This window comes from Xenopus laevis, chromosome 9_10L (genome assembly GCF_017654675.1).
Source record: "Xenopus laevis strain J_2021 chromosome 9_10L, Xenopus_laevis_v10.1, whole genome shotgun sequence".
In the NCBI taxonomy this organism is placed as follows: Eukaryota; Metazoa; Chordata; class Amphibia; order Anura; family Pipidae; genus Xenopus; species Xenopus laevis.
The window spans coordinates 56,856,784-56,882,786 of record NC_054387.1 but is presented as its reverse complement, the minus strand read 5'-3'; the positions used below and the strand labels follow the sequence as shown (position 1 = coordinate 56,882,786).

Here is a 26,003-nt window from a genome sequence, read left to right as displayed (position 1 = left end):
AGAAAGCGGAGGATTCACAGGAAGTATATAGTTGACTATTAAGCAGTTTATAGGCTCCTTGGATTGTTGAGAAGGTTTTAATCCCACAAAATAGAGCAAATTTTTTTTAGAGCCCCAGGAAGGTGATCTCTTTTTAAAACATATACTGTAACTGTACATTACTGGGTACACCACCCTTTCTCTCCAGGGCCCCATAGCACTTGCAGGATCTCCTTCTACTCAAATGTCTGATCCAGATTTTTAGTTGCAATCTAAAGACTTGAACGACAAATTATTTATTAAATACACACATACATGAACCAAGGGGGAAAGTGAAGTAAAATGTAAAAATTTTATTATACAGTTGAAATACAAATCAGTGTGATTAGCATGGGGAACAAATGAACAATACATGGCTAAATAGAACTTTAAAAACACTTAGAAAATTGCCCCCACCCCCAGTAAGTCACAAAATGAATAATGATGCGCTTCAAAATGCCATTTGCTCTTGGAAAATTCAGGAAGGACCTATTACTTCATGGGGCCTCACCCTGACACGGATATTCCTTGGTACAAAAGCATCTGCAGAAGTCATTGTTGGGTCAATGTAACACCATGGGCCATAGTATATATCAATATTATGTATAAATGTTATTTTACATTCTCAGCGGCTCATCTAAATAAGGAGGCAAAGGTAAGTAATAAGCAAGGAGATTGGTTTTCTCCCTCGCGTAGGATTTGGCACAAAGTGTTGGGTTAAATCTGGTTAATGGGGCAAAGATCTCTGTGAAGTCATAACCCCATGTACAGAGAGTGATGATGCAACTGGGCACTGCTATTTCTGGGATTATATTTCAGTGTGATTCCATCTCATACACACTGTCCTTATCTGCAGAACAGATGGCGCCTCTGTTTTGTTGCCGTTCTATGGGACACCGGTCCTGGAGTGGTACTGCAACTGATCATCCATAGTCCTTTAACTTAATCAGTGCTGCAGTTAATTGCCTGAACCAAACTGACCAACCTCACACAGACATCCAAAATTTCTAAGTTCATAAACAACACATCTAAGAACAAACAGGGGGAGAGCAGAAAGGTACAAAAGTGTGTGCGTAACATCCAGCAGCTCTTACATATGAGGTAATTGTATCACTGGGCACGTTACTCATCAGAGGAATCTCAAGTATGAACTAGCAATACGAGACAAAATGGGGGGGTAGGGGGTTGTAAGGGAAATCTGTGAAACCCTGCATTTTGTTCCAACTACATCTCCCATTATCCCCCAGAAAGCCTTTGGCTGGCAAGCTCTGGGGTAAAGAATAAGCTGACCTTGTGCAAAAACAACAAAAAAAAAGTATATAAGGTTATGCGTGACATGTTATGACCCTTTGATATTTCCCCAATGTGCCAAGCTAATGGGGGCTCAGTTTGTGCAAAAATGCCCTACATGGGACCTGCTGCCATTATTCAGGGTGGAGATTCACCACCACAAATAGAAACTTTAAAGTCTCCTCCTACCTGCATGGTGACAAATCGACCAATACAGATATTTCAATGTTTCAACAACTTTATTGGCTGGCTGAAAAATTAACCCTAAAAATATTGCCCTTTTAGGACATCCGCTATCTTGTTACGCATAGAAAATAATCATTGGACCCTTAAAGAGACTGGGGGAGCAAGTTCATGTGGGTTCACTAGGAAAACAGATCATTACTGCATATCTAGGCTAAAATGGGAGTGTTATTGCACTCAATGCAAAATACTTTAGTGGCATTTTCAGTTTTACAACTGCTTTGATTCTGTAGCTCTTAAAGGGAAGGTTTTTGTTCCGGTTTGACACGGCACCGAGATTAGGAGCGTCTAAATGGGGTTTGGGGAGGATTTGACAGAAACACAGCTGGAATCCCATTGGACACATGTGTCACAGCTGCCTCAAAAAGTTTAACCAAACAGCGAAATGCATAAAAAGCTGACTTTGGCACTTAGTACGGGCAGCGACAAGGTGGCGTTAGCTCAGAAGGGACTGGTTAAGATGGTGGGAATAGGGTAAAGGTGGAGGTGAAAGTGCTTTAAAAACAAATGGTGAAATGAAAAGGCATGTCAAGTTAATGGTCCAGCCGAATGAGCCGAGGGTTTTAGCGCCTTACCCATAGTGCTGTGGTAAACAGTGAGGTGGAAGTGCGTGTGCATGTTCCCCGGCATGAAGGAAATGAAGGACTATATGGGGTGCCAGGGACAGAAAAGGGATCCCGTCTGGCTGCTGCCTCCACGCATCTTGCTACCCACAGATATCAGAGTAAACAGCAGCGTTGTTTGAAGCCCTTCTTGCTCTTCCCGCTCTTCTTCCCATTCTTATCCTTGTTCTCAGACATTTTCTTCGTTCGGATTTCCCTCATTAGGTCAAAAAATACCTGGAAAGAGAGAGAAAGAGGAAAGTAGGAATGTACGGATATATATCTGTCTTGCATTCATAGTTACATCAAAAAGGATGATACAGAAAACCTAGCCTCACAATATGTTTGCTGTTGCTTGGGTTACTGCATAGCAACCATATAGAATTTATATATATATATATATATATATATATATATATATATATATATATATATATTTTTTTTTTTTTTTTTTTTCCACCCCCCAATTAAAAAAAAAAACCCACACTCTTGCATGAGACTCACTTTGTCCACATTTGCTCTGGTTTTCGCAGATGTCTCCACATACTGTACCCCCCACTCTTCTGCTTTGCCTCTGGCTTCATCCATAGGGACCTGTCTCCTGTCTTCCAGATCAGACTTGTTGCCCACTATGAGCAAGGGGATTTTATCTTCTTCCGCTTTGACTCGCAGGATTTGTTCCCTGAAAGTGCAGTAACAGGAGGATATTGGTGCTGCTGTTGGAAGGGCTGTGGCATAATGAAATGTGCACAACTAAATGGCTATGGGTTGTACAGCTTTGGCTGAGAGAAAAGAAAAAGCATTATAACATATTAAGGTCATGCCAAACCAGGGCGTGTGCAATGAGAACTCGTGTGCAGGGAGTGGATCACACTCAGCTTTATCATCCCTTATTTAATTTGTTTAGTGGAAGGAAAAAGATAATTAGAACTTATTGCAATGTGTGATGATTTGATTTAGTAATCCGCACAGGGTGGGGTTATGTGCCACATAGCTGGCTCCCAGGCACATGCAACAGCAGCCAAACACATTATTAGGTCTTGTTTATAATCAGCTCCATGGTCTTGCACATTGCATCTGCCCCATGCTCAGTGCCCATATATACCGGTGTTAGCATGGCAGAATGGAGCACAATGATCTGACCATTTGATATGGAAACAGCTTTGCCTGAATTATTTACAAGGGTCAGTGCTGTATCCCAAAGCCAAGTGATCTGTAACTAATCATCATTATCAGATTATTATTCACAGTTTAATCCAATGGATATATCAGATGCAGATCTGTAATCAGTGGGCAGTACCAACCTGAACTCAGCTGTGGCTGTGAAAGACTCATGCTCAGTAATGGAAAAGACAAGAAGGAAGCCCTCCCCACTGCGGAAGTAGTTATCACGAATGGCTGCATAGTCCTCCTGTCCGGCAGTGTCCAGTATATCAATCTGTACCTCCTCCCCATCTAGAACCACTTTCTTCCTGTAGCTGTCGGCTTTGGTGGGTTCATAGTCCTCTACAAACTGCAGGGAGAGAGTCTTTCAGAACCGCCTGCTGGGATATTCAGTTAAATGCCTGAAGCAGACAAACTGACCAGATGTGGTACAAACTGCAGGCAGAGTAGGTGGTCCTTCTCCACGCAGTAGCAATGTTTATTCTGTGCCAGTAGCCTGCCAAGCTGCTGTTTTTATGAAAAGAATACCCAATGTGCCAGCTCAGCAGCAGGTTACCAAAAACCAATATGGTGCAGAAGACTTAGACTTAAAGTCAAGCATACGCAATTCAGCTACTTCTAAACTAAATATAGGCTGTGAGTAACCCCACCAAAAACACAAGACCAGGTTGGTCAGTGACTTTTAACAGCATATTTAAGTGGCTCTTGGCCAACCAGGAAAAGCATGTGGGCTACATTGTATTTTGGCCAAAGAGGGTATTTTATTGACACATGCTATTATTATTATCCCCCAACCTGTATGTGTAACATGTAACCCTGTGTGTAGGAATGCTGCAATACTCTGCACACTGTGTGATTTATTATCTAGGAAACTCTGAAGTGAAGGGCCTTCTATACAGGAAAAGCAAAATGCAGATTCCTGTTACTCTTACCTCGTCATACATGAACTGCAGGGTGAGAGCCGACTTGCCAACACCACCACTGCCCACCATTATCACTTTGTGCAGCACCAGGGAGCTCTGGTTCTTATTCTTGTTAGCAGCCATGTCTCAGAGTCCGTCTCTTCCCTGATGTTCAGTGTTCCGGCTGTTAGAGAAAGACAAATGGTGCGTTACCCTCTGCTCCATTGATGTCAAGCACCCTATACTGTACTAAGGGAAACAACATGACCCCTTAAACCCTATGTTCAGATATAAATAAACATAGATGGATTGTTCCCTGGGCACAATAAGCTATAACCTTATACTCTACTCCAGTGATCCCCAACCAGTATCTTGCAAGCAACATGTTGCTCACCAACACCTTGGATGTTGCTCCCAGTGGCCTCAATGCAGGCAATTAAATTTGAATTTTTGGCTTGGAAGAAAGTTTTGGCTGCATAAAACCAGACATACTGCCCAGTAGGGCCTCCTGTAGGCTGCCTGCCATATAGGGGCTACAAAGTACCAATCAAAGCCCTTATTTGGCATTCTCAGGGACTTTTTTCATGCTTGTGAAAGTCAGTCATCTGATCTGAACCCAATTGAACATGCATTTCACTTGTTGAAGACTAAACTTCGAACAGAAAGGCCCACAAACAAACAGTAACTGAAAGCCGCTGCAGTAAAACCTGGCAGAGCATTTAAAAGGAGGAAATCCAGAATCTGGTGATGTCCAGGAGTTCAAGACTTTAGGCTGTCATTGCCAGCAAAGGGTTAGTTCCTAACATTTTTATTTAAAATTCATTTAAAATTCATTGTGGTAATGTACAGAACCAAAATTACTTTACTGTATGTATCAACAAATATGGAGGGTTAATATTCCTATTAAACAGGTATCAAGGTATCAATAACTATGGGGGGGTTGGTATTCCTATTAAACAGGTATCAAAAATAAAGCAGGATCTTACGGCAATGTTACAAAGTTATAAAAACTGGACCACTGCCGACTTACGGTTTCCGGTTTTATAGGCTTGCGTCTGTAACCCCTTTTGTAACATCATCAGCAAGGCGGGTTGGCGCGGGTCTATAAAAGGAGGAGGGAACCCGGGTGTGGGTTTCGGGTCGGGTACAGTTGAAACTTTTCTATACCGGCACATCACTACTACGTATCTAATCCCTGGCTCACAATGCCACCTTTGATGGTGCACAGATTGATGGCTGGTGTGTGGTTAGGCAAGGTGTTAAACCAGACAGGCAGTATGGGGTAACCTACTTACCACATGAGAAATCAAAGTTGTTGGGATTAGAAATATAAAGCAATTATCAGAAACAGAGTGGCAGAATTTCCAGGGAATCTGTAGCAATCACCAAAATTTTAGGGACAGGAATGAAATGAGGACTCCTACCAACATGACTACATACCATTTATAGGGAAAATACACATGTAAAGCGAAACACAAACGTGCAGAAAATGCAACTTTACAAAGAGCTCACTTCCCGCTATTGTTTGTCATTCCCACAGGAAATTCACATAAACTTCCTCTTGGTGTTTCCTGCCAGTGTGCCCAAAACATGCTCCTCTCAGCGCAGGGCATCTATATGGGGAGCGTATGGACTCATGCCCAATGCCGACTAACTTTGTGTAGCGGGCACCTTAGATCTGCCTGTCATAATGGAAACATTAAATTGCAAGACTCACTGCAGCAACTATGCCAGTTTTGCATCCAAAACGTTAATGCTGAGCAGTGACCTTCATTATGAGGTTCTCCCCACTGTACCCACATTATCCAGGATCCAACAAGCGAGCCAAAAGTAAGAATGAGAGCAAAACTTTTGCTAAGAGAGCACCCATGACACCCTGCTCAGCTCCGTCACCACCCTCAGTCAGAAGAGCATTAGTTAAAATACAAAACAATAGTGCTAAGACTGCAGTCACTATTTAGGTGCTGTGCAGTAGAACCCCTGACAGTTTGCTTGCCTGCCCTGCAGCTGTACTCCATAAACCTCTTCAGTGCTGGCTAAGCAAGCAGAAGGTCAGACGGGAGCCCTAAGCTGACGACTGGGCCCATTCAGGTGGGAAACGACTGTCCTGCTGAAAGTCTGACCTCAATGATGTTATGGGTCCGATTTTTAACTCATGTTGATTTGAGCCCAGAGTCCATACAACCTGAATCTGTTTGACAGGATTAAAATACAAATACCATACTCCGTGTGGTAGTCTGTATAAGAAGTACACACCTACCATAAACTTAGGCTTTTTACATTGTAAGCTCTTTTGGGTAGGGCCCTCTAACTCCTGGATAAGTTATTGGTTGAATTTTTGCATTTGTTGTACATAGTAATTTTAAGTTTTAAATAAAAAAGCCAACCCCAACAGAGCAGTGCATGTAATACAAGACATGAGCATTTACAGTATGTGCCTACAACAGAAATCCCAGAATCCTGCAGCAACCAGAGGCCATGTGCCAATGTGGCTGTTAGATAGAAAAGGCCTTCTATAAACACATCCTCTTGTTGGACAAAGCCGCAGAACAATGGAGAAAAGTAATTTCTTGGATCTGTATAAAGTGCCTGGATATAAATGGTTTTACATCCTAGTAGAGACCTGTAGTGGGTCAAGTACCCATATGGGTTCAGCTGCGAGTCTAGACCACCCACTCTCCCCAATCTTGCAATTTTTTTCCCTGTACCTGGTTAATCCGACTCCAGAGTGACATCACTTCCGGGCTCAAGGGTTCTCAGGTTGGGTGGTCAGTTAACTGTTGTGGGTGCAGGTAGCAAGTGTGGGTAGAAGGTATAGCAGGGTTGGTGTGGGGCAGGGTTGGTGTGGGTCAGGGTTGCAGGTCCAGTTTGGGTCTGCCCAACTGGACCTGTGAAGGACTTTACCTCCTGGTGCATATCAGTGAGCCTGAGAGAGATTTAGAGACAGGATACAGCTGTGTGCCACAACTATCCTGCCCAATATGGGACAGAAGAGAGTTCTTTCTACAGGACAGAAGAGATTTCTTTCTACAGGAGAGCTGGCATATAATGCCATCTACCATACTGATTATCCCCCGGTCATTAGCCACTCTCAGAGGGGACTAGCCCTAAAAGATGCAGAGCATATCACTTATCCCAGGCCAGGAGGTGTATAAGTGGCCATGATGGGAATGGGCTTTCCTGAACTATGGCTATGATTCAGATGGAATACGGAACTATTTTATTTTGTGCCACATTTGTGCAAGCCATTTTTCTGCAGCAAAGAGAGAAAGCTCTTGACTAAGCTATATACATTTAATTGTAAATTATAATAAATAATGTACCTCCTGCTAAAATGTATAGAGTAATCTCAGGGTTATGAAACCTGTATAAAATCAGTCGCCCTGAGGCCTCATGCTTTTCTATGTTCACATAACTTGCCCTGGGGTTACATTTTCAGCTTCACAAAACCACCAGACACAATCATGATCCCTGAAGCTGGCCATAGATATGAAGTTTATTAGGCTAAATTGGACGTCCGTTCCAATCTTTCGACCTGCAACTAACCGTTCAGATTAAATATAGTACTTAACAGAACATATCACACGATGCTCGGGCCATTAATTCACAGACAGCAATACTACGAAAGTTATGTCCGACAAAAACTTTTTCGTCTTATCTTTGCGTCTATGGCCAGCTTTAGAGACCCTAGGAGATAACCATCCTACCTTGTGAGCTCAGTCAGGCCAAGGGCTGGAGCTCCTAAAGTCAGCAAGCACATCAACAGAAACTAACTGTGGGTACAGAAGCTCTCCCTGAACTCAGCAAGCAAGACAAGCAGCGGATTATGAGAAGCAGCAAAGCTGACCGCAGACTTGCTGCAATAAAATTCAGGGCTTCTGCTTCAAAAGCAACCTTTCACAGTGTACAAGTTATAAATAACTTATATGCCAATGCAAAGGATTAACTGCCCATTGTTTGGTGTCGCTGGCCCTGTAACGGTACTGTTCTTACTGGACAAACTAGTCACAGAGTTGAATATAGGCTCCGGACTTTTCTTGAATAACAATTGTCTGGGACTCCTGACAGGCGTTGGGTAAGAGGCACAAAACATAGTGCTGGAGCTGACTAAAGCCCAGGTAAAAGAGGTGCACATGGGGGTGTGTATCTGACATGCAACAATTTAGTGTGTACAGTAATGTTGGCCATACACGGAGAGATCCGCTCGTTTGGCGATGTCGCCAAACTAGCGGATCTCTCTCTGATATGCCCACCTTTAGGTGGGCAATATTGGGCTGATCCGGTCGTGGGCCCTAGGGCTCACAAATGCGTCTGCGATCCGACGGGATTTTAAGTCCCATCCGATTGAGATTTGGCCGACTTTCGGCCAGATCACGATCGGGGAAGCCCGTCGGGGGGCCCCATACACAGACCAATAGGCTGCCGACTCAGGTCTGCCCGTGTATGGCCACCTTTATACTAAACGCAGTCAGACCAGTATCCAGGCTGGAAGAACGGAAGTGTACAACGCAGCTGTAACGGAAGGCCGAAGCACATACAAAGGGGAACTCGGGCATTCCTGTAACTACACTGGAAACACTACCAGCCACCTGTCCTGCCTTGTAGGAGCATTCATTACCTGGGAACGGGTGAACAGCAGGGGGGGGTCTATTTATAATGAGAGGGACCCTTAGGGAGCTAGCACACGGGCAGATTCGGGGAGATTTAGTCACCTGGTGTCTTCTGTGGGGCGACAATCTCCCTGAACTGCCTTCCGCTAAAATGCCAGCGCCAAGGCACTCGCGGCACTTCAATTTCCAAAGTCGCCCCAAGTTTCCCTGGCGTTTTAGCAGCTCCCTTATACTATCTGTTACTGCTGTATAATTAAGAGAGCAGTCCATACTGAGTGCGCAGTTCTTCAGATGGTCACTTGCATGTACAAGGGCCTGAGCATATGGCCCCCACCACTGCAAATTCCAAGATGAATTATATTTTGGATGCCAAGATGAAATCAGATTAACTGACAAATAATTATGACATAAGAGCCAGCCTCTGGGCTTAATGAATTAAATACATTAAGGAAATGTAATAAGTAAATCAATGGTTTATTGTAAGGTCTAATACAGGTAATACAGGGGTGTCCAAATTTTTTGCAACAAGGGCTAGATATGGTGAGGTGAAAATGTGTGGGGGGCCGACCATTCAGCCTGACCAGGATCATTCCCTACTCGAGATGGACGCGTACACGGCGTTTAGAGAGTGGAGAAGTGGAGTCTGTTTGGACTTAATCTCTGTGCCTCATTTAAACAAAAAATCGTGTAGCCATAGGCATAATACTTGGGCACATGATTAGTGAAATGATCTGCCACTTGGTGTATATTGCTGCCTGTGCGCTGAAGGTGTTAGCAATAGACACGTACTGGCACGTAGTGACGCACCACTCTCGCATACATCAGTACGTCTATCGGCACGTCAGTACGTCTATTGCACCTTCAGCCCTAAAGAATTATACGAAAGTGCCGCGTCACTAAGTGCCAATGCTTGTCTATTGCTAACACCATCAGCACACAGGCAGCAGTATAGACCAAGTCTTAGATCATTTCACTAATGTGCCCAAATATTACTCCTACGGCTACGCAATTCCTGATTGCACTGTGCTGGCAAGCTACAATATTATTAATTTCATGATGGAGGCTGAGGGCCGGTGTAAATTTGAAAACAGGCTGCAATTGGCCCCGGGCCTGACTTTGGACATGCCTGGTCTAATAGGTAACAAAGTATACTATGTGCCAGCAGATACATTAACTGTTATTTCTACTACTAGCAAAGAAATACTTATGGGTGCTCTATACACACTATCTGGTTGCTAAGGTCACTGCACCTGGTAACCAGAAAGCCCATTCTTGGGTCTATTACAGGTACACAATCTATTATACAAAATACCCCCTAAGAGACATACCCCAAACAAGGTTAATTTGTAAATCTTTCAATAACAAATTATCGAAATGCAATATTTTCCAATCTATTTGTCTAAACCAATATATTCAGGGGGATTAGCAATGTAGAGGGTTGTTAGAGCTCAGTGGTGCTGCTGAGATACAATATCTTGTACAGCACATTATTTTGGGAATATTTACATAGGTATTTACACAAAGTAAATCTGTTCATTAAAATACTTACTTCTCAGGAGAGTGTCAGTAAATGGTAAAACTGCTGAAGTGCTGGGAATCCCCAGTATGATGTTTTATACATCTGCTCCTATGGCTGCATCACAGGGAGGAGGGGCAGTTTCACAAATGCAACAGTAACAGATATATCTGGGGGAAATAAATATGGTGGCGGACTTATGACAAGACAGGCAGCAACATCTCCTGGGAGTCAGTGGGTCTCATAAAGGCATAAAAGCCATTTAAGCCAAGCAAATGTATACCATGTGGCAAATATGCTACCCACAAGATGTTTGTATATTGCAAATTAAGACCCCAATGTTAGGGTCATGCATTGGGTTGAGTACCTGCAGAAAATGTTTAAAGCAGTCAGGTACTCATGGAATACCCACAAAGCAGGTTTATCCTGCCTGGGCAACCGGGTTGATTAGGCTCTCATTCTCCTGCCAACCCTTTAAAAGATTTTTTTTTTCCCGACCAGTTTGATTCACCTACGAAGTGATGTCACTTGTGATTAACAGTGATATCACTTCCAGTTTTGTGGGTCCTGGGCCAGATTTGAAGTTAGCAACTTCTGTAGGGCCAGGCATCAGGGACAGGTAAGAAGCAGAGAGGTTTCGTGGGTCAGGTTACAGGTTGGATTAGGGCACGGGTCAGTCCAAATGGGCATGTGCATGACTCTACCCACTGTGTGTTGTATGGTCCCAAGGGAGGTTCTCAAAAGCAGATGAGCAGGAGGGAGCGAGAAGCACATTGTCTCATTAAAGATGGATCACTATTTAGGCAAGAGTAATAACAATAGTAATAATAGTCCATGCTGGGCAGGGTTCTGAAGACAAAGGAGACCAAATCAACCTCATAATAAAGACATAACTATTTGTGTTCACCTGGCACACAACGTCCATTCATGACATGTTAACCAAAAAACAACAACAATGCAGAAGAGGGACCCACAATTTCCTAATACAGACGCACAAAGAAAAGGCAACACAGCTACGTGCTGTTACAGCTGAGGCACTCAGTAAGTGTACATTCACACATGGAGTATGGGTGTTCTTACCTATAGAGAAGTTTGAGAATCATAAGCTAAAGCAAAATAACTGCTGTAAAGATTTTATTATGTGTCCAAATGAGCTTAGACGCACAATAAAGATCTAAATATAATGTTTAAGCTTGTGATTCCCAAACATCTCCACTTTTGGAATGTGTAGTTCAAGAAAGATCTGGAAGCAGGGGATTCTGGGAGTAGGAAATGAGCTGCAGCAGAGCTGTAGGGGGATGCTAGAAGTACGAATAAATGACTGGATTGTAAGGGGATGCTGGGAGTCGGAAATAAGCAACAGGACTGAAGTGGGTGCTGGGAGTAGGAAATAAGCAACCGGACTGTAGGGGGATACTGGGAAAAGGGAATGAATGACAGGACTGTAGGGAGATGCTGGGAGTAGGAAATAAGCGACAGGACAGTAGGGGGTGCTTGGAGAAGGGAATGAATGACAGGAATGTAAATGATGCTGGGAGCAAGGAATGAGTGGAAGGACTGTAGATGGATGCTGGAGTAAGGAATGGGTGGAAGGACTGTAGATGGATTCTGGGAGTAAGGAATGAGTGGAAGGACTGTAGATGGATGCTGGAGTAAGGAATGAGAGGAAGGACTGTAGATGGATTCTGGGAGTAAGGAATGAGAGGAAGGACTGTAGGTAGATTCTGGGAGTAAGGAATGAGTGGAAGGACTGTAGATGGATTCTGTGAATAAGGAATGAGTGGAAGGACTGTAGATGGATTCTGGGAGTAAGGAATGAGTGGAAGGACTATAGATGGATTCTGGGAGTAAGGAATGAGTGGAAGGACTGTAGATGGATTCTGGGTGTAAGGAATGAGAGGAAGGACTGTAGATGGATGCTGGAGTAAGGAATGAGAGGAAGGACTGTAGATGGATTCTGGGTGTAAGGAATGAGAGGAAGGACTGTAGATGGATGCTGGAGTAAGGAATGAGTGGAAGGACTGTAGATGGATTCTGGGTGTAAGGAATGAGTGGAAGGACTGTAGATGGATTCTGGGAGTAAGGAATGAGTGGAAGGACTGTAGATGGATTCTGGGAGTAAGGAATGAGTGGAAGGACTGTAGATGGATGCTGGAGTAAGGAATGAGAGGAAGGACTGTAGATGGATTCTGGGAGTAAGGAATGAGTGGAAGGACTGTAGATGGATTCTGGGTGTAAGGAATGAGTGGAAGGACTGTAGATGGATTCTGGGTGTAAGGAATGAGAGGAAGGACTGTAGATGGATTCTGGGAGTAAGGAATGAGTGGAAGGACTGTAGATGGATTCTGGGAGTAAGGAATGAGTGGAAGGACTGTAGATGGATTCTGGGTGTAAGGAATGAGAGGAAGGACTGTAGATGGATTCTGGGTGTAAGGAATGAGTGGAAGGACTGTAGATGGATTCTGGGAGTAAGGAATGAGTGGAAGGACTGTAGATGGATTCTGGAGTAATGAATGAGTGACAGGACAGTACGGAAGTGGCGGGAGGAGGCAACGAGTCACATTACATGGGTGTAGGGGGGTGCTAGGGTCAGGCTGTAGTGAATTCTGTGCGTAGAGCTGTTGGTGGGGCGCCGAGGACAGGCAAATAGGGAGGTGCTTGGGCGATACAGAGGGACAGGAACTTCGAGCTGTGGTTTAACACCACCCGGTTTCACATTACAAGGGTAATAATGGAAGCACAAGACACATCCCGTCAAATCCCCATCCCACTCACCTCCTACTCTCCCTTCCCCGCTCCCGGCTCCTCTCGTACTCCTTGACTCCCAGCTCCCGGGCGCGGCTCCTCCTTCCCTAACTTCCTGGAACCGCTACGGCTGCCGGGCTGGGACATAATTACTATGAGCTGTCCCCTAATGGGCGGGACACAGTGTAGAGCCAACCGCGCAGGCGCAGAGCTCTATTCTTCTGTAGAAACATTTGTGAGGTGTGGGGAGATCTGGCATGAGATTTAAGTTTATACTGAGTGTATGCCCCGGGCACCTTATTTCACATTACTACTAAGTGTAAGAGGAACGTACTTAATGAGTGGGTTTATGAGTGAGGAGAGAGAATGTCAGGGTACAGGCAGGATCATAAGGAAAGGGTATTGGTGCCTAAAGGGGGTTATGGGTGAGTTAGAAAATAGGCAGAAGTTTCCAGCAGGGCTTTGGCTAGAGAGAAAGCTTAGGTTACAGCCGTGGCAGTTGGGTGGGATAAAGAAAGAGGGTCTCCGTGCACAGGCAGGAGGTTATGGGTATGAGGGAGGGAGGTAAGGCGTTTTGGGGAAAGGGTCTTGGGGTACTTGCAGGGTTTATTATTTAGTAGAGGGGTACAGGCAGGGGGTTTTGAGGTGGGGTACATGCGGGGGGGTTTGGGGAGGGGGTAACAGGGTTTAGGTGTTGTAGGGGCTTGTGGGTAAGTGAAGGTGTGCAGGCAGGGGCTTATGGGTAAAATGAGCGGGTAATTGAGAGCACTACAGCAATAACAATCGACGTGCAGGCCGCGCACTCCTGGGTATGAACACAGATCGCTCGTCTCCAGATTGTTTAAAAGGTAAATACTTTATTTAAGACATACAATCAAATAACTATGGCGTCTGAGGTCTGACGCGTTTCGTGACAAAGCACTTCCTCAGAGACCTCCTAAGTCTACATTAAGCTTTTCAGTATTGAATCGATACCCGCACCTTGTCGTGTTTATGACTATTAAGCACACACTCAGAGCCGGATTTGTCTTTTTTGCACTACAGCAATAACCACGAGTTTCTGGGTAGAACGAGGCGAGATTTGGATCAAAGGAAAGTGGCTGCGAGTGTAGGACCAGGCCTGGGATTTATGTAGCAGTTGAGTTGCACTGGGATGTGATGATACCCATAAACATATTAATGTACCTTTTATTTTAAATTAAGAATTTTCTTATCGTAAGGCATAAACCTAAGGTTGTTGAGATTTACTGAATACTTCACCCATAAGATATTTTGTCACAATATGGATCATGAGCTCTGCATAAAAAAGCTCTCTTCTAAAGCAAACACTCTAAAGCAAACACTCTGTAAGGCTACAAATGTATTGTTATTGATAAATGTTATTACTTATCTTTCTATTCAGACCATCTCGTATTCATATTCCAGTCTCTTATTCAAATCAATGCATGGTTGCTAGGGTTATTTGGACCCAAGCAACCAGATTACTTAAAATGCAAATTTAAGAGCTGCTAAATAACTCAAAAAACTTAAATAGCAAAAAATTAAAAGCATTTACAAATTATCTTAGAATATCACTCTCTACATAATATTAAAAGTTTTCTCAAAGGTGAACAACCTATTTAAATAAAACAATAGGCGAAATGTATGTTCAGCACAAGCCTGTTCATTGCACTCATGTTGACCGACCGCAGAATCATCACTTTTACATTTACTTACCATCCTACATGCAGGCTGCTCCTTCCAATTAGGGATGCACCGAATCCAGGATTCGGTTCGGGGTTCAGCCTTTTTCAGCAGGATTCGGATTCGGCCGAATACTTCTGCCCAGCCCATCCGAGTCCTAGGGGCGGGGAGGGAAATCGCGTGACTTTATGTCACAAAACAAGGAAGTAAAAAATATTTTCCCCTTTCAACCCCTAATTTGAATATGGAAATTAGGGTTCGGATTCAGTTTGGTATTCGGCTGAATCTTTCACGAAGGATTCGGGGGTTCGGCCGAATCCAAAATAGTGGATTCGGTGCATCCCCACTTCTAATATTAGCAGAAGCTAGAGATTTGTACTAATCACTGCAGTTTCTGGCTTTGGCTCTTTGGTCCTATGAACAGTTTAGGTAGAATAATAATTTGAGACCCCCAATTAAGCCCCTTCCCCACTGACATTGGGAAAGAGAGCAGCCTAGGAGCATGAGATGAGAACCAGAGCTCTGTACATGTGCAGATGCTAGTGGTTTTAGGAGGTTCGCCTATTAACATATTATTAAACATCAAAATATGCAGGGAGTTGTATAACAACATCTGGGGAGCCAAGGTTAAGAAACAGGGTTGTGAAATAAGGTTGCAATTACTTACTGTTAATTCACTTTCTCTTGAATCTACAGAACTTACAGTGAAAAAGGGGAAGAAAGTTGCTTTTATAATTGCAGAACAGGAAGCTGCCTCTGGGTTCCTAGTTTACATCTGATAAAAACCCCAGGTGAGTGTTATTGATCACATTGTCACAGATGATGAAGAAGATCCCACTAAGCCAGGAATAAAATCCAATAAATATGTTTAACTCACCTTTTTATGAATATGCAATAGTTATTGTATTTATACAAGTGACAGGGAGCTGCTACTCAGTTACTCACCATGGGCACCATGTATCTAAAGTAAAATGTATACAAAAATGTATTCATAGACTAGAGTGCAACAGAGACCCCTGGTGGTAATTTTTTGTTTTCTTAAAGCGGTTGTTCACCTTTAAATTAACTTTTATTATGATATAGAGAGTGCTATTCTGAGTCAATTTGCAATTGGTTTTCATTTTGTATTTAGCTTTTTATTCAGTAGCGTTCCAGTTTGCAGTTTCAGCAATCTGGTTGCTAATGTCCAAATAACCTTAGCAACCATGCATTGATTTGAATAAGAGACTGGCATATGAATCGTAGGGAATAGAATAGAAAAATGAGTAATAAAAAGTAGCAATAACAATATATTTGTAGCCTTACGGAGCATTTGTTTTTTAGATGGGGTCAGTAACCCCCATATGAAAGCTGGAAAGAGTCAGAAGAAGAAGGCAAATATTTCAAAAACTATAAATAAGAAATAATAAAGCTGCTTAGAATTAGCCATTCTATAATATATAAAAAGTTAACTTAAAGGTGAACCATTACGTTAAGAAAACTATTGCCTGTCCTTAACCTCTAAGTAGTGATTACTGATGTTAAGATCAGCACTTGAGCTAGGAATAAAACATGTTAGAGCAGGTACCCAAAATCCCACATACACAGGCGTAGTAACCCACATACACAGGCGTAGTAACAGCAAAAAAAGGAATTTTATTCACAAATCATCTAAGGTATGGTCATTTGCACTTAATCATAGGCTGGTCTTACACAGGAGATTAGAGGTAAATGGAAAGCAACCAATGAGTGTTCAAAAGGAAAGGAATAAAAAAATAAAACTATTCCATGATCAAAATAGTACATAACATCAAATTCTGATTTTGGTTTTAAAAGATGTATACATTGGATGTGTAAGATCTCTGCTGAGAGATACCCTCTTAATACCAGATATAGATAAAGCTTCTAAATTGTCATTGGGAAAACTGTGGAAATGTTTGGGCCATTCTCTTCTTCGGAAATGTTTTTCTGGATACTTTTCCTTTAGTTATGCACAGGTTGACAAAAACGCGTACCCAGCCCGACCTAGCGAGCCATTGTCCCTTATATACTTGCTCCTGCCCTGCCCCATCTCTTAGATCACAAGTATACAAAAGTGCAACAGCAAGCTGTATGTTTACCTATGGGTCAGGCAGGTTTGGATCTTTATATTACCCCCTACAGTAGGTCATGGGCCCATTTGCCATGTCCCAACCCCACTTCTAAAGTCGGATAAGAATTGCAGCTATTCAGTAGTGATGTGCGGGCCGCCCCGAAACCCACGGGACCTGTTGGTTCAGGCCAACTCCTGCACAAAATCTTCGGGTCGGATCCAGGTTGAGCTCTTCTCCTGCTTTTCCCACCAACGACCTAGCACTGCTGGTTTCCGGCCCCTAAATTATTGACTCGCTTTCGTGATGCCACTGTGCGGCGGGCGCGAGTCTGTAAATAGAGGGGGCAGGTTAGGGTCGGGTGCGTGTCGAGAATTTTCTCGACCCGCACACCACTACAGTGCAGTGAGCCGGGTGAGGCCAATCTATATATATGTACTTGCATAAGAAGAAGCAAGTTTTGCATGCCACTTTTATATAAATAAAATTCCACATCAAAAAGGAAAAACTGTGTGTGCGAAGATACTAGATCACCTTAAGTAAAAATTCTGTTTTATCCTTGAGCAAACCATGCAACAGACACTGAATAAACATGGCGGGTGGCTATCAAATGGGGCGAATGTTCCGCAGCCAAATTTAACCTCTTTGGAACAGATTATCATGTATTTATATAGCACCAACATATACTGCAGTTGAGCTTGCAATATCATTTTCCCAATAGTTCCTGCCCCAGAGAGCTTACAGTGTAGTGCCCCATCAACTCCTGCCATATGATCTTACAGTTTAAGGTCCCTATCACTTTCACACACCCACTAGGATCACTATTAGCAGAAGTGAATTAACCATCTGTGCATATTCAATGGATGCACTACTTGTATAATATATAAATATGACACACAAAGTTTGCCAAATTTCTGAGCCAAGACATAATCTGCAAAGTCAGATTGGAGCCCAAACTTCCTCAATGATCAAAACAGATGCTAAACCCCAAATGCATTTTTTTGAGTAAATAATTGTGGTTATGTGGTGTTTTGCGCAATAAAGTCATACAACACAAGGGTTGGGATTCGGCAGAGTGAGAGTCAATATCACAGAAATGCCAGTGTGTTTGAACAGATCTTTTGAGCACAGTTTGTTGCAAATGCAACAGCTACCTGGGGGTGACAGTAAATACACACAGTCGTTTGCTTGTTCTTTCTCTGAATTCCACAACATTTTCACAGAAATGTCAACATAAAAGTTCCGCAGAAATGTCAACATACTGTACAGTGCCCATGTGATTCTACATTCTCAGGGCATCATGTTTTGGTTTGTGTAGGTTTGTATTAATGAGCATGACTGCACTAGATGCTGTGGGCATAAATCCTATCTTATTGTCAGCACCTGCCTAGGGTGCAACAATTGGGGGCGCTGTGCAAGTACCGTTTCTGCCTAACCCTAGTTTGTAGTTGTTTCCCTCTACCTGTCTGCTGATATGCTGCTTCCCATCCCCACTCCAGCCCTCCCCTTTGTAGCTTCCCACTCCAGCCCTCTGCCACTTCCCTTCCCCACTCCGGCCCTCTCCTCTGCCGCTTCCCCTCCCCTATGTCACTGCCCCCCCTCCACGCCAGGGCGCACGCGCGCAGGCGCACGTTCGCGCTCAATGTTGGACTGGGACAATAGGGGCCCACCAAAAAACCTTAGATCAGGAGGGGCGTGGCCTGGATGCGTACTGAGTAGGACATGTTTGTGAGAGCTCCGTGCAACACCCTGATATTAACATAGTTTTCAGACGGGATACAGAACCCCCTTAAATACTCACACTTAAACGGGCAAGCAGCAATCAGTCCACCAGTCCCAAGTGCAGTTTCATATGGGGAAATATGGCAGCAGTCGGACACGAGGTAGGCCTATGGACGCAACGCCATGCGCCACACAAAATGGCACTGAAACACCAAGACCTGACCGGGAGACACTCTCTGTGAGTACTGTGACACAGCAACGATTAAGCAAATTCGCCAGAGACTCTGCGACACAAGTTGCTGTCAATCCCTGTACACTAAACATGCAAGAGATGGAACAAATCAATAACGCTGACATACCAAGTGTACCAGACCCTAACCTGCATCAAATTTTGCAGTTATTGGTTCAGAATCATAACACTGTACTTAACAAGCTGGATGAGTTTGAGTTTGACCAGGTTTAAGATTGACTTTAACCTGGTAAAGCAAGATGTACAGAATATTAGAGACCATACTGCAGAGGCAGAAAAACGGATCTCAGATCTAGATGACCTGGTACACCCCATACCAGCTAGACTGGAGGACACAACCTGCAGATTGGCAGCATTGGAGGCAAGGGCAGAGGACATTGAAAACTGCCTAAGAAGGAATACTATCCGCATAATTGGCTTACCAGAAAGAGCAGAGGGAAGACAGGTGGAAACTTTTTTAGAGCAATGGCTGCACAAACTCTTCCAACCAAACACGCTCTCAGTTAACTTTGTTATAGAACGGGCACATAGAGTTCCTGGCAAGCCACCCTCCACCCGGTTCACCACCACGGCCTTTCATCGCTGAGACAGAGACAAATTTCTCCAAGAAGCAAGGAAACTGGAAAACATTATGTTTGAGAACCAAAGAATATCCTTCAGGGTTAGACCCCGTTGCTAAGTTGGCTACTCTCTGCCAGACCATGACAGGGCTATCTTTTGGTTCAAACCATGTTTGCTACTATTTGCATTTGTTTAATATTGGCAGTTTGTCTTGCCTAACTATATCTGTAATGTCAAACTGTTCACTCTCTACTGTGATTCAATGCTTTTTCAGGGTATATCGATAAGCCTGGACTGTTTCCCCCCCCCCCTTTCTCCCCTTACTTATCCCCCTTTACATAATTTTTGATCAGGTTGCACTATACAAAGACTGCATATTACTGACAGCGTACCGAAGACAGATCTGTCTGATTTATGAAAAGATACATTGCTTAGCCTACATCTGTGATTTTCTATTAACATGCAAGAGATGATAATTGCAATAGCTACATACATAATATGTTTTAGCAATGTTAGGCTTATATGCTGTGTTTTCGATAAATATGTGCAATTGCTGTAATGTCTTTTTTGCTTGACAAAAAATAAAGATTTTAAAAAAAAAAAAGAATATCCTTCTACCCAGATTTTTCGGTAGAGATCCGGAAACAAAGAACAAAATTCACCTCGCTTAGAGAAACCCTGCGCATACGTCAAATCCCTTATTCCCGGCTCGCCTTAAAGTCAAAGCAAATGACCGCACTTGTTTTTTCGCTACACCAGAGGAGGCACACACTTGGATGTAGTCACTACCGGCGGAGAGGGTAGGCAGTTACCTCAACCGCCTCGCTCTTCATGGCAAAGACCACCACCGGACTGAGCTAAGAAAACAAGTTGAACTTGTCTGACCCATTTTGCCAGTTGGTAAGTGGAGCTATACTCTCTACATGCTTTAACTCTCACTTCACAATCAACAGGTTTATTTCAGAGAACTGAATTGAAAGCCCTCTGATTCTACCCCCACTTAATATTCAGAGCAATTAAAGCTTCGGGAGAATGGCTCGCTCAGGTTGCTGTAGAGTGAGTTGGGCGGGAAAGTTGTTTGGGTTTGTTATGTTGCTGTCATTCCTTCTTCACTTTGTTTGGAACTATGTTTACAATATGGAAAGTTCTTGAAAGATAAGTGGGACACTTCATGGACCGACTTGGTCAGTCTTTATTTCCTACAGCATCTCACACTTTTTCCCCCAGCTCTCACACTTTTTCCCATCTGCAATATGGCTATGGTAAACATCATTTCCTGGAACGTTAGGGGTCTGGGTAGGCCAATTAAGACAGGGTTGGTGTTTCAGGTGCTTAAAAACGCCAAACCTCACATACTTTTTTTTACAGGAAACACATCTGGACGGCTCAAAACTTCTTTCCCTGAGAAGATCATGGATAGCTTCAATATATCACTCCGCATACTCTAGCTATGCTAGAGGAATTTCTATATTGGTATCAAATTAGTGTATTTTTACTTTGCATAGGTTAACAACTGATAGAGAGGGTAGATATATTGTTATGCAATGTTCTCTAATTTACAAACCATATTTAATAATTAACATATATGCACCTCCGCCATTGAAGGAGCAACTGATGTTCCACATTATAGGAAAGGTGGCTACTTTTCCGGTATTACCACTGCTGTTCATGGGTGATTTTAATTCAGTGATGTCAGAGAAACAAGACATGTTATGTCCCCAACTTAATAGGGCCACACCTTTAGCTATGTGAACCTCCACTTTCTATTAATTGATCTCTGGAGACTTAAACACGCGGACGAAAAATCCTTCACGTGTTATTCAGCATCCCACAATACTATGTCCAGGATTGATCTGGCACTAGGCTCACCTGAGATAGTTAAAAATTTGGTGTCGGCAGTAATATTACCTAGAGGCATCTCGGATCATTGCCCAGTATTGATATCCCTATCAACAAATGATAACCCATCAGATTCCATTTGGAGACTTAGCAGCTTCTGGGTTAAATTTGACTCCATAGCAGAACCTATAGAGGCGCAACTAGAATCTCACATCAAAATTAATGCTGGTTCAGCCTATCTGCAGACAGAATGGGATACCTTCAAAGCTTACTCCAGAGGCCTATATATTTCCCACATTAGGAACTTTAAGAAGCAAGCCCAAAGTGAAATTTGCAATCTGGAAAGCAAGGTGCTGGATACTGAATCGGTTTTCATTAAATCCCATACAACCATTTCTAAACAGGAATGGCTGAATGCTCAGGCAGCACTTCAACTAGCACAAACAAAACTTGTAAATAGGCAATTACTATACCAGAAAGCAAATATATTTGCCCATTGTGATAAAAATGGCAAGCTACTTGCACTACTTTCTAGAGATCTCTCCCCTTCTTCCTCCATAGCAGTTATCCATGATGATAGGGACAGTCCGGTTTCAAATCCCTCAGATATTGATGACGTTTTTGCCAAGTACTATACTAAACTATACAAGACATCTATTACTTGTTAACCCGAACAGATACATGAATATGCAGACACCATTCCTCTCCCCAGACTTTAGAGGAACGTACCTTACTTAATGCTCCAATTGCTGAATTAGAGGTAACTGAGGCTACAGCCTCCTTCCCGGCTGGGAAAACTCCTGGCCTGGACGGATTGCCGACTGAGTGGTACGCTAAACAAATCAAACACATTACTCCCTTGTTGACCAAGATGTATAATGGAGTGCTGAGGGGGGACACTGCCTGAGTCCATGAGAGAAACCCTAATAATTCTAATCCAAAAACCTGGAAAAGACCCTACTAACTGCTCCTCATATCGGACCATCTGTTTGATAAATGTAGATGCAAAAATCTTAGCCCGGAGACTTAACTTGCATATTCACACTCTCCAAGCCCTTTGAACTCTCTCGTGGAACTCGACAGGGTTGCCCCCTCTCTCCATTGTTGTTTGCTTTTCCATGGAGCCCTTGGCAATGCTAATTAAGGAGAACCCAGAGGTTGTTGGCTTAAGGCTAAACTGTTTTTAGAAAATCCATATGTAGCATTTGGGACTGCCCTTGAACTAATCAACAATCATACTCTTTACTTCAGCAATGTTTCTTATAGATGACTTAAGAGTAGATCGACAGAAACTTCCATTCCCAACACAACAGGTAACCTCGTTCAGATACCTGGGTTTACTGGTACATAAAAATTTAGGAAAATTCCAAGAATTCAATCTAAATCCCCTAATATGCAATCTGGAATCCAAAATTCCAATCTGGTCCACCCTTCCTCTGACTGTTCTAGGGCGTATAAATCTGTTTAAGATGCTTATGTTGCTAAGGTTCCTGTATATATTTAGACAACTACCTCTAACCTTACCCTCTACCTTTTTCTGAAGACATGACACTTTGAAAAACTCTCTGGGCTGGAAAAACTCAGAGTCACTCTTTCTACATTACAACTCCCTATTGACACAGGAGGTCTGGCTGCTCCAAACGTAACCCTATATTATTTAGCCGCTAAGGTAGTGCATGCGGCATGGTGGACAATCCTATCCCAGGGCAATGCTGTTACTAATTTAGAGGCCTCCCTGCTCTTATGAGGCATTAAAAAACTTGTTATACAGATGTATTAAGCAAAATACGGGGGTTACTGTTCTCATGAAGGTGACTGTCTTCTCCTGGAGGTCGGCTCTCCACCGGTTTTCCAAGAAGCAGTGCACCCAATATACGCCATTATGGTTCAGTCCAAATATCAGTCAATTAAGAAGTATCCCAGACCCTAGGATATGAGCCTTCTGGGGAATTAAATATATAAGTGATGTCATAGATCAGGGTAGACTTCTAACCTTCATAGCTTTGCAAAAGAAATTCACTCTTCCACATAACATGTTCTTCAGGTACCTGCAACTGAGGCATGCCATCCAAACTCAGTTCGGAGTTGCAGTGTTAGACACTGCACCTAACCAATTGCTACACTGACCAACCTTAGACAAACAGTTATCGCTACTTTACTATATACACCTCAAAACAACTAATGACCCTGAAATTTAAGGAGAAATGGCTAGTGGACATACCGAGTATGGACACTGAAACATGGCCGGAACTCTTTGAATCAGTTTATACCACTCTTAAGTGTCAGGGATAGGATGATACAATTTAGATTCTTACACCTGCCTTACCTGACCCCTCATAGGCAGGGCCGCCATCAGGGGGGGACAGGGGGGACAAGCGTACCGGGCCCGGGCAAGAAGGGGGGCCCGGCAGCGCTGCATTTTTTGAAGAACCAGGCCCCCCTTACGAGCGCCCGAGCCGTACGTCTTGCCTCTTGCGTTGCCGAATGCGGAAGTGCCGAAGCCGATGCGCCGAAAAGACCCGAAGTCACGGAAAAAGCCGAAGTCCCGAAGCACCGAAAAGACCCGAAGTCACGAAGCGCCGAAAAGACCCGAAGTCACGAAAACAGCCGAAGCCGAAGTCCTGAAGCAGCGCAAAGACCCGAAGTCACGAAAACAGCCGAAATTGAATTCCTGAAGCGGTGCAAAGACCCGAAGTCACGAAAGGAGGCGAAGTTGAAGTACTGAAGCCATGAGTTCAATTCTACTGAACACCAGTTTGTGTGGTTTTTTTTTTTTTAATCCCCTGGCCACCAATGTATTATTTTAAAATTCTATAGGCCCCTGCCACCAATCTTTTTTTTAAAACATTTTTTTTTGGCGGCCCCAATTTGTTTTTAACTTATAAGGGGGCCCCTGCTGCCAATGTTTTTTTTTTTCAAAAAAAATATTTTTTTTTTTCAAATTTTTTTTTGGGGCCCCAATTTGTTTTTAACTTATAAGGGGGCCCCTGCCACCAATGTTTGTTTGTTTTTTTAGGTTTTTTTTACATTTTTTTTGTTGGGGCCCCAAGTTTTTTTTAACTTATAAGGGGGCCCCTACCACCAATGTTTTTTTAAAGAAAAAAAAAATTTAAATTTTTTTTTTGGGGCCCCAATTTTTTATAAGGGGGCCCTGACCATCAATAGCTTTTTACAACTTGTGTGGGGGGGTTACTTTTTTAGCGCTGATGTCTGTGTGGTCTTTTAACTGCGATGTGGAGTGGGCGGGATATGGGGTGGAGCTTGGTCATCAGTGTACGGGGCCCCGTGATTTCTAATGGCGGCCCTGCTCATAGGCTGCATAAGATAAACAATAACCTACCAGATCGCTGTCCTAAATGTGGATTCACACCTGCCAACTTTATTCATATGGTATGGCAGTATCCTCATATCCAGCACTACTGGAGTATGGTAACAAGTCACACTTTAGCCCTCATTATACCAATGGACCCACTAGCACTACTTCTAAATCAAATTGGGGATATTGCCCAAAGACTGATAGCCATGAAATGGAAGTCTAGCCTTCCGCCCACATCCTGCCAATGGCTTGATAGATAGATGAACATCTTCCAGTGGCAAAGGTATAATTTGTATGCTTGTATACGATATGGAGTACTTTCCCTTTGCTCTTTTATATTCCTCCACTCTCCTGGATTTCTCTTAACAAATTAATGAGAATGACAGCAGTTTGGTTTAAAACAGTTTATTAAAGGCACACAGTCATTGTCTTATATTAAATGGTATACAAACAGGGAGGATTCAATTGTACAAATGTATTACACATGGTGTAGAATGGCATTTTCCAAAACCTCTATATCCTTGCAGCAATATGTAATCCAATTCCATGATGCACAGTTACTGGATTGTGTTAGAATTACTAGCCTGCCTAACTGTAATGCTTAATTTTGAGGTGCCTTTTTATAATTTTGAGTTTGTTTGTTTGTTTTTTTCCCCCTTTATGTAACAAAAAACTCATAAAAAAAATAATTATTAAAAAAAAGCCTTAGACCAGAGGCCCGCCCAAAACCTTAGACCAGGGGCCCACTCTCAGTACTATTATTCTTCCTCTCCTCACTCAACCTCTATTCCCCTGTCTATTTTCTTTACAAACTATAAATTTCGGTTTTTTTTATTAAGGGTTTGTTTCCCCTTTGAAGGTTAATAATGAGTTGCAAGCAATGAGTGTGAATATGCCTGTAAAGAAACAGGTTTCTATAATACAGACTGACATTAGTACACAAGTAAAGCATAAACTGTGCAAAGCAAATTAAATACTTGGAAAAAATAGTTTTTTTTAGCAACAGTTCCCCTGAGCTCAGAAGGCAGCAGCCCTGGTGCAAGTCCTGGAACCAGCATTGTTTATAACATCAGTAAAGGAGCTGTATGGAAAGCACAATTGTTGGGCACATAGTTCAAATAAAGTCAATAAAACGCCTCTTAAAGGCACAGACCAGAAAGAAACACGATTTGGACCTTGGAAGGACTTTTAACTTGTGTTCAGATCAAGATTTTCCAGATTTATGAAAGGCAGAGAATGTAAACCCGCAATGCAGAACTGCTACTACAAGAAGGCAGGGACACAATGGAAACATGGAAAAACAAAGTTAAAGGAGAAGACAGTAGAATGTAAGTTTCTTTAATAAAATGATCTCTAGGGGATGTATTTATTAACATTGGAGACAAACATTACTGGTGATATTGCTCATAGCAACCCATCAGCAATTAGAATTGAACTGTCACCTACAAGTTAGCAAACAAAAGCAAATATCTT

General features: G+C 42.9%; 2 protein-coding genes across 3 annotated transcripts in view; one reads left to right on the top strand and one right to left on the bottom strand.

Moving 5' to 3' along the window:
• Positions 1-312: 312 nt before the first annotated feature.
• On the bottom strand, positions 313-13,200 carry ralb.L (v-ral simian leukemia viral oncogene homolog B L homeolog). Of its 2 annotated transcripts, XM_041575558.1 has the most exons (6): positions 13,121-13,200; positions 5,250-5,321; positions 4,250-4,403; positions 3,458-3,666; positions 2,658-2,835; positions 313-2,390 (listed from the first exon to the last, which is right to left on the bottom strand). In XM_041575558.1, exons 3-6 carry the CDS (start codon positions 4,361-4,363, stop codon positions 2,271-2,273), a joined length of 621 nt encoding a protein of 206 aa, XP_041431492.1. In that variant the 5' UTR covers positions 4,364-4,403; positions 5,250-5,321; positions 13,121-13,200; the 3' UTR covers positions 313-2,270. The 2 variants fall into 2 exon arrangements, with proteins under 2 accessions (XP_041431492.1, NP_001084154.1); NM_001090685.1 differs by lacking the exon at positions 5,250-5,321 and having other exon boundaries at positions 318-2,390; positions 13,121-13,198.
• A 619-nt stretch (positions 13,201-13,819) lies between these two features.
• Positions 13,820-26,003, top strand: part of gli2.L (GLI family zinc finger 2 L homeolog) — a 113,385-nt gene continuing 101,201 nt past the window's right edge. Inside the window, exons 1-2 of the mRNA XM_018234138.2 lie at positions 13,820-13,938; positions 15,470-15,564. The gene's annotated coding sequence lies outside the window, so the exon portion shown is untranslated. The remainder of the gene's footprint in view (positions 13,939-15,469; positions 15,565-26,003) is intronic.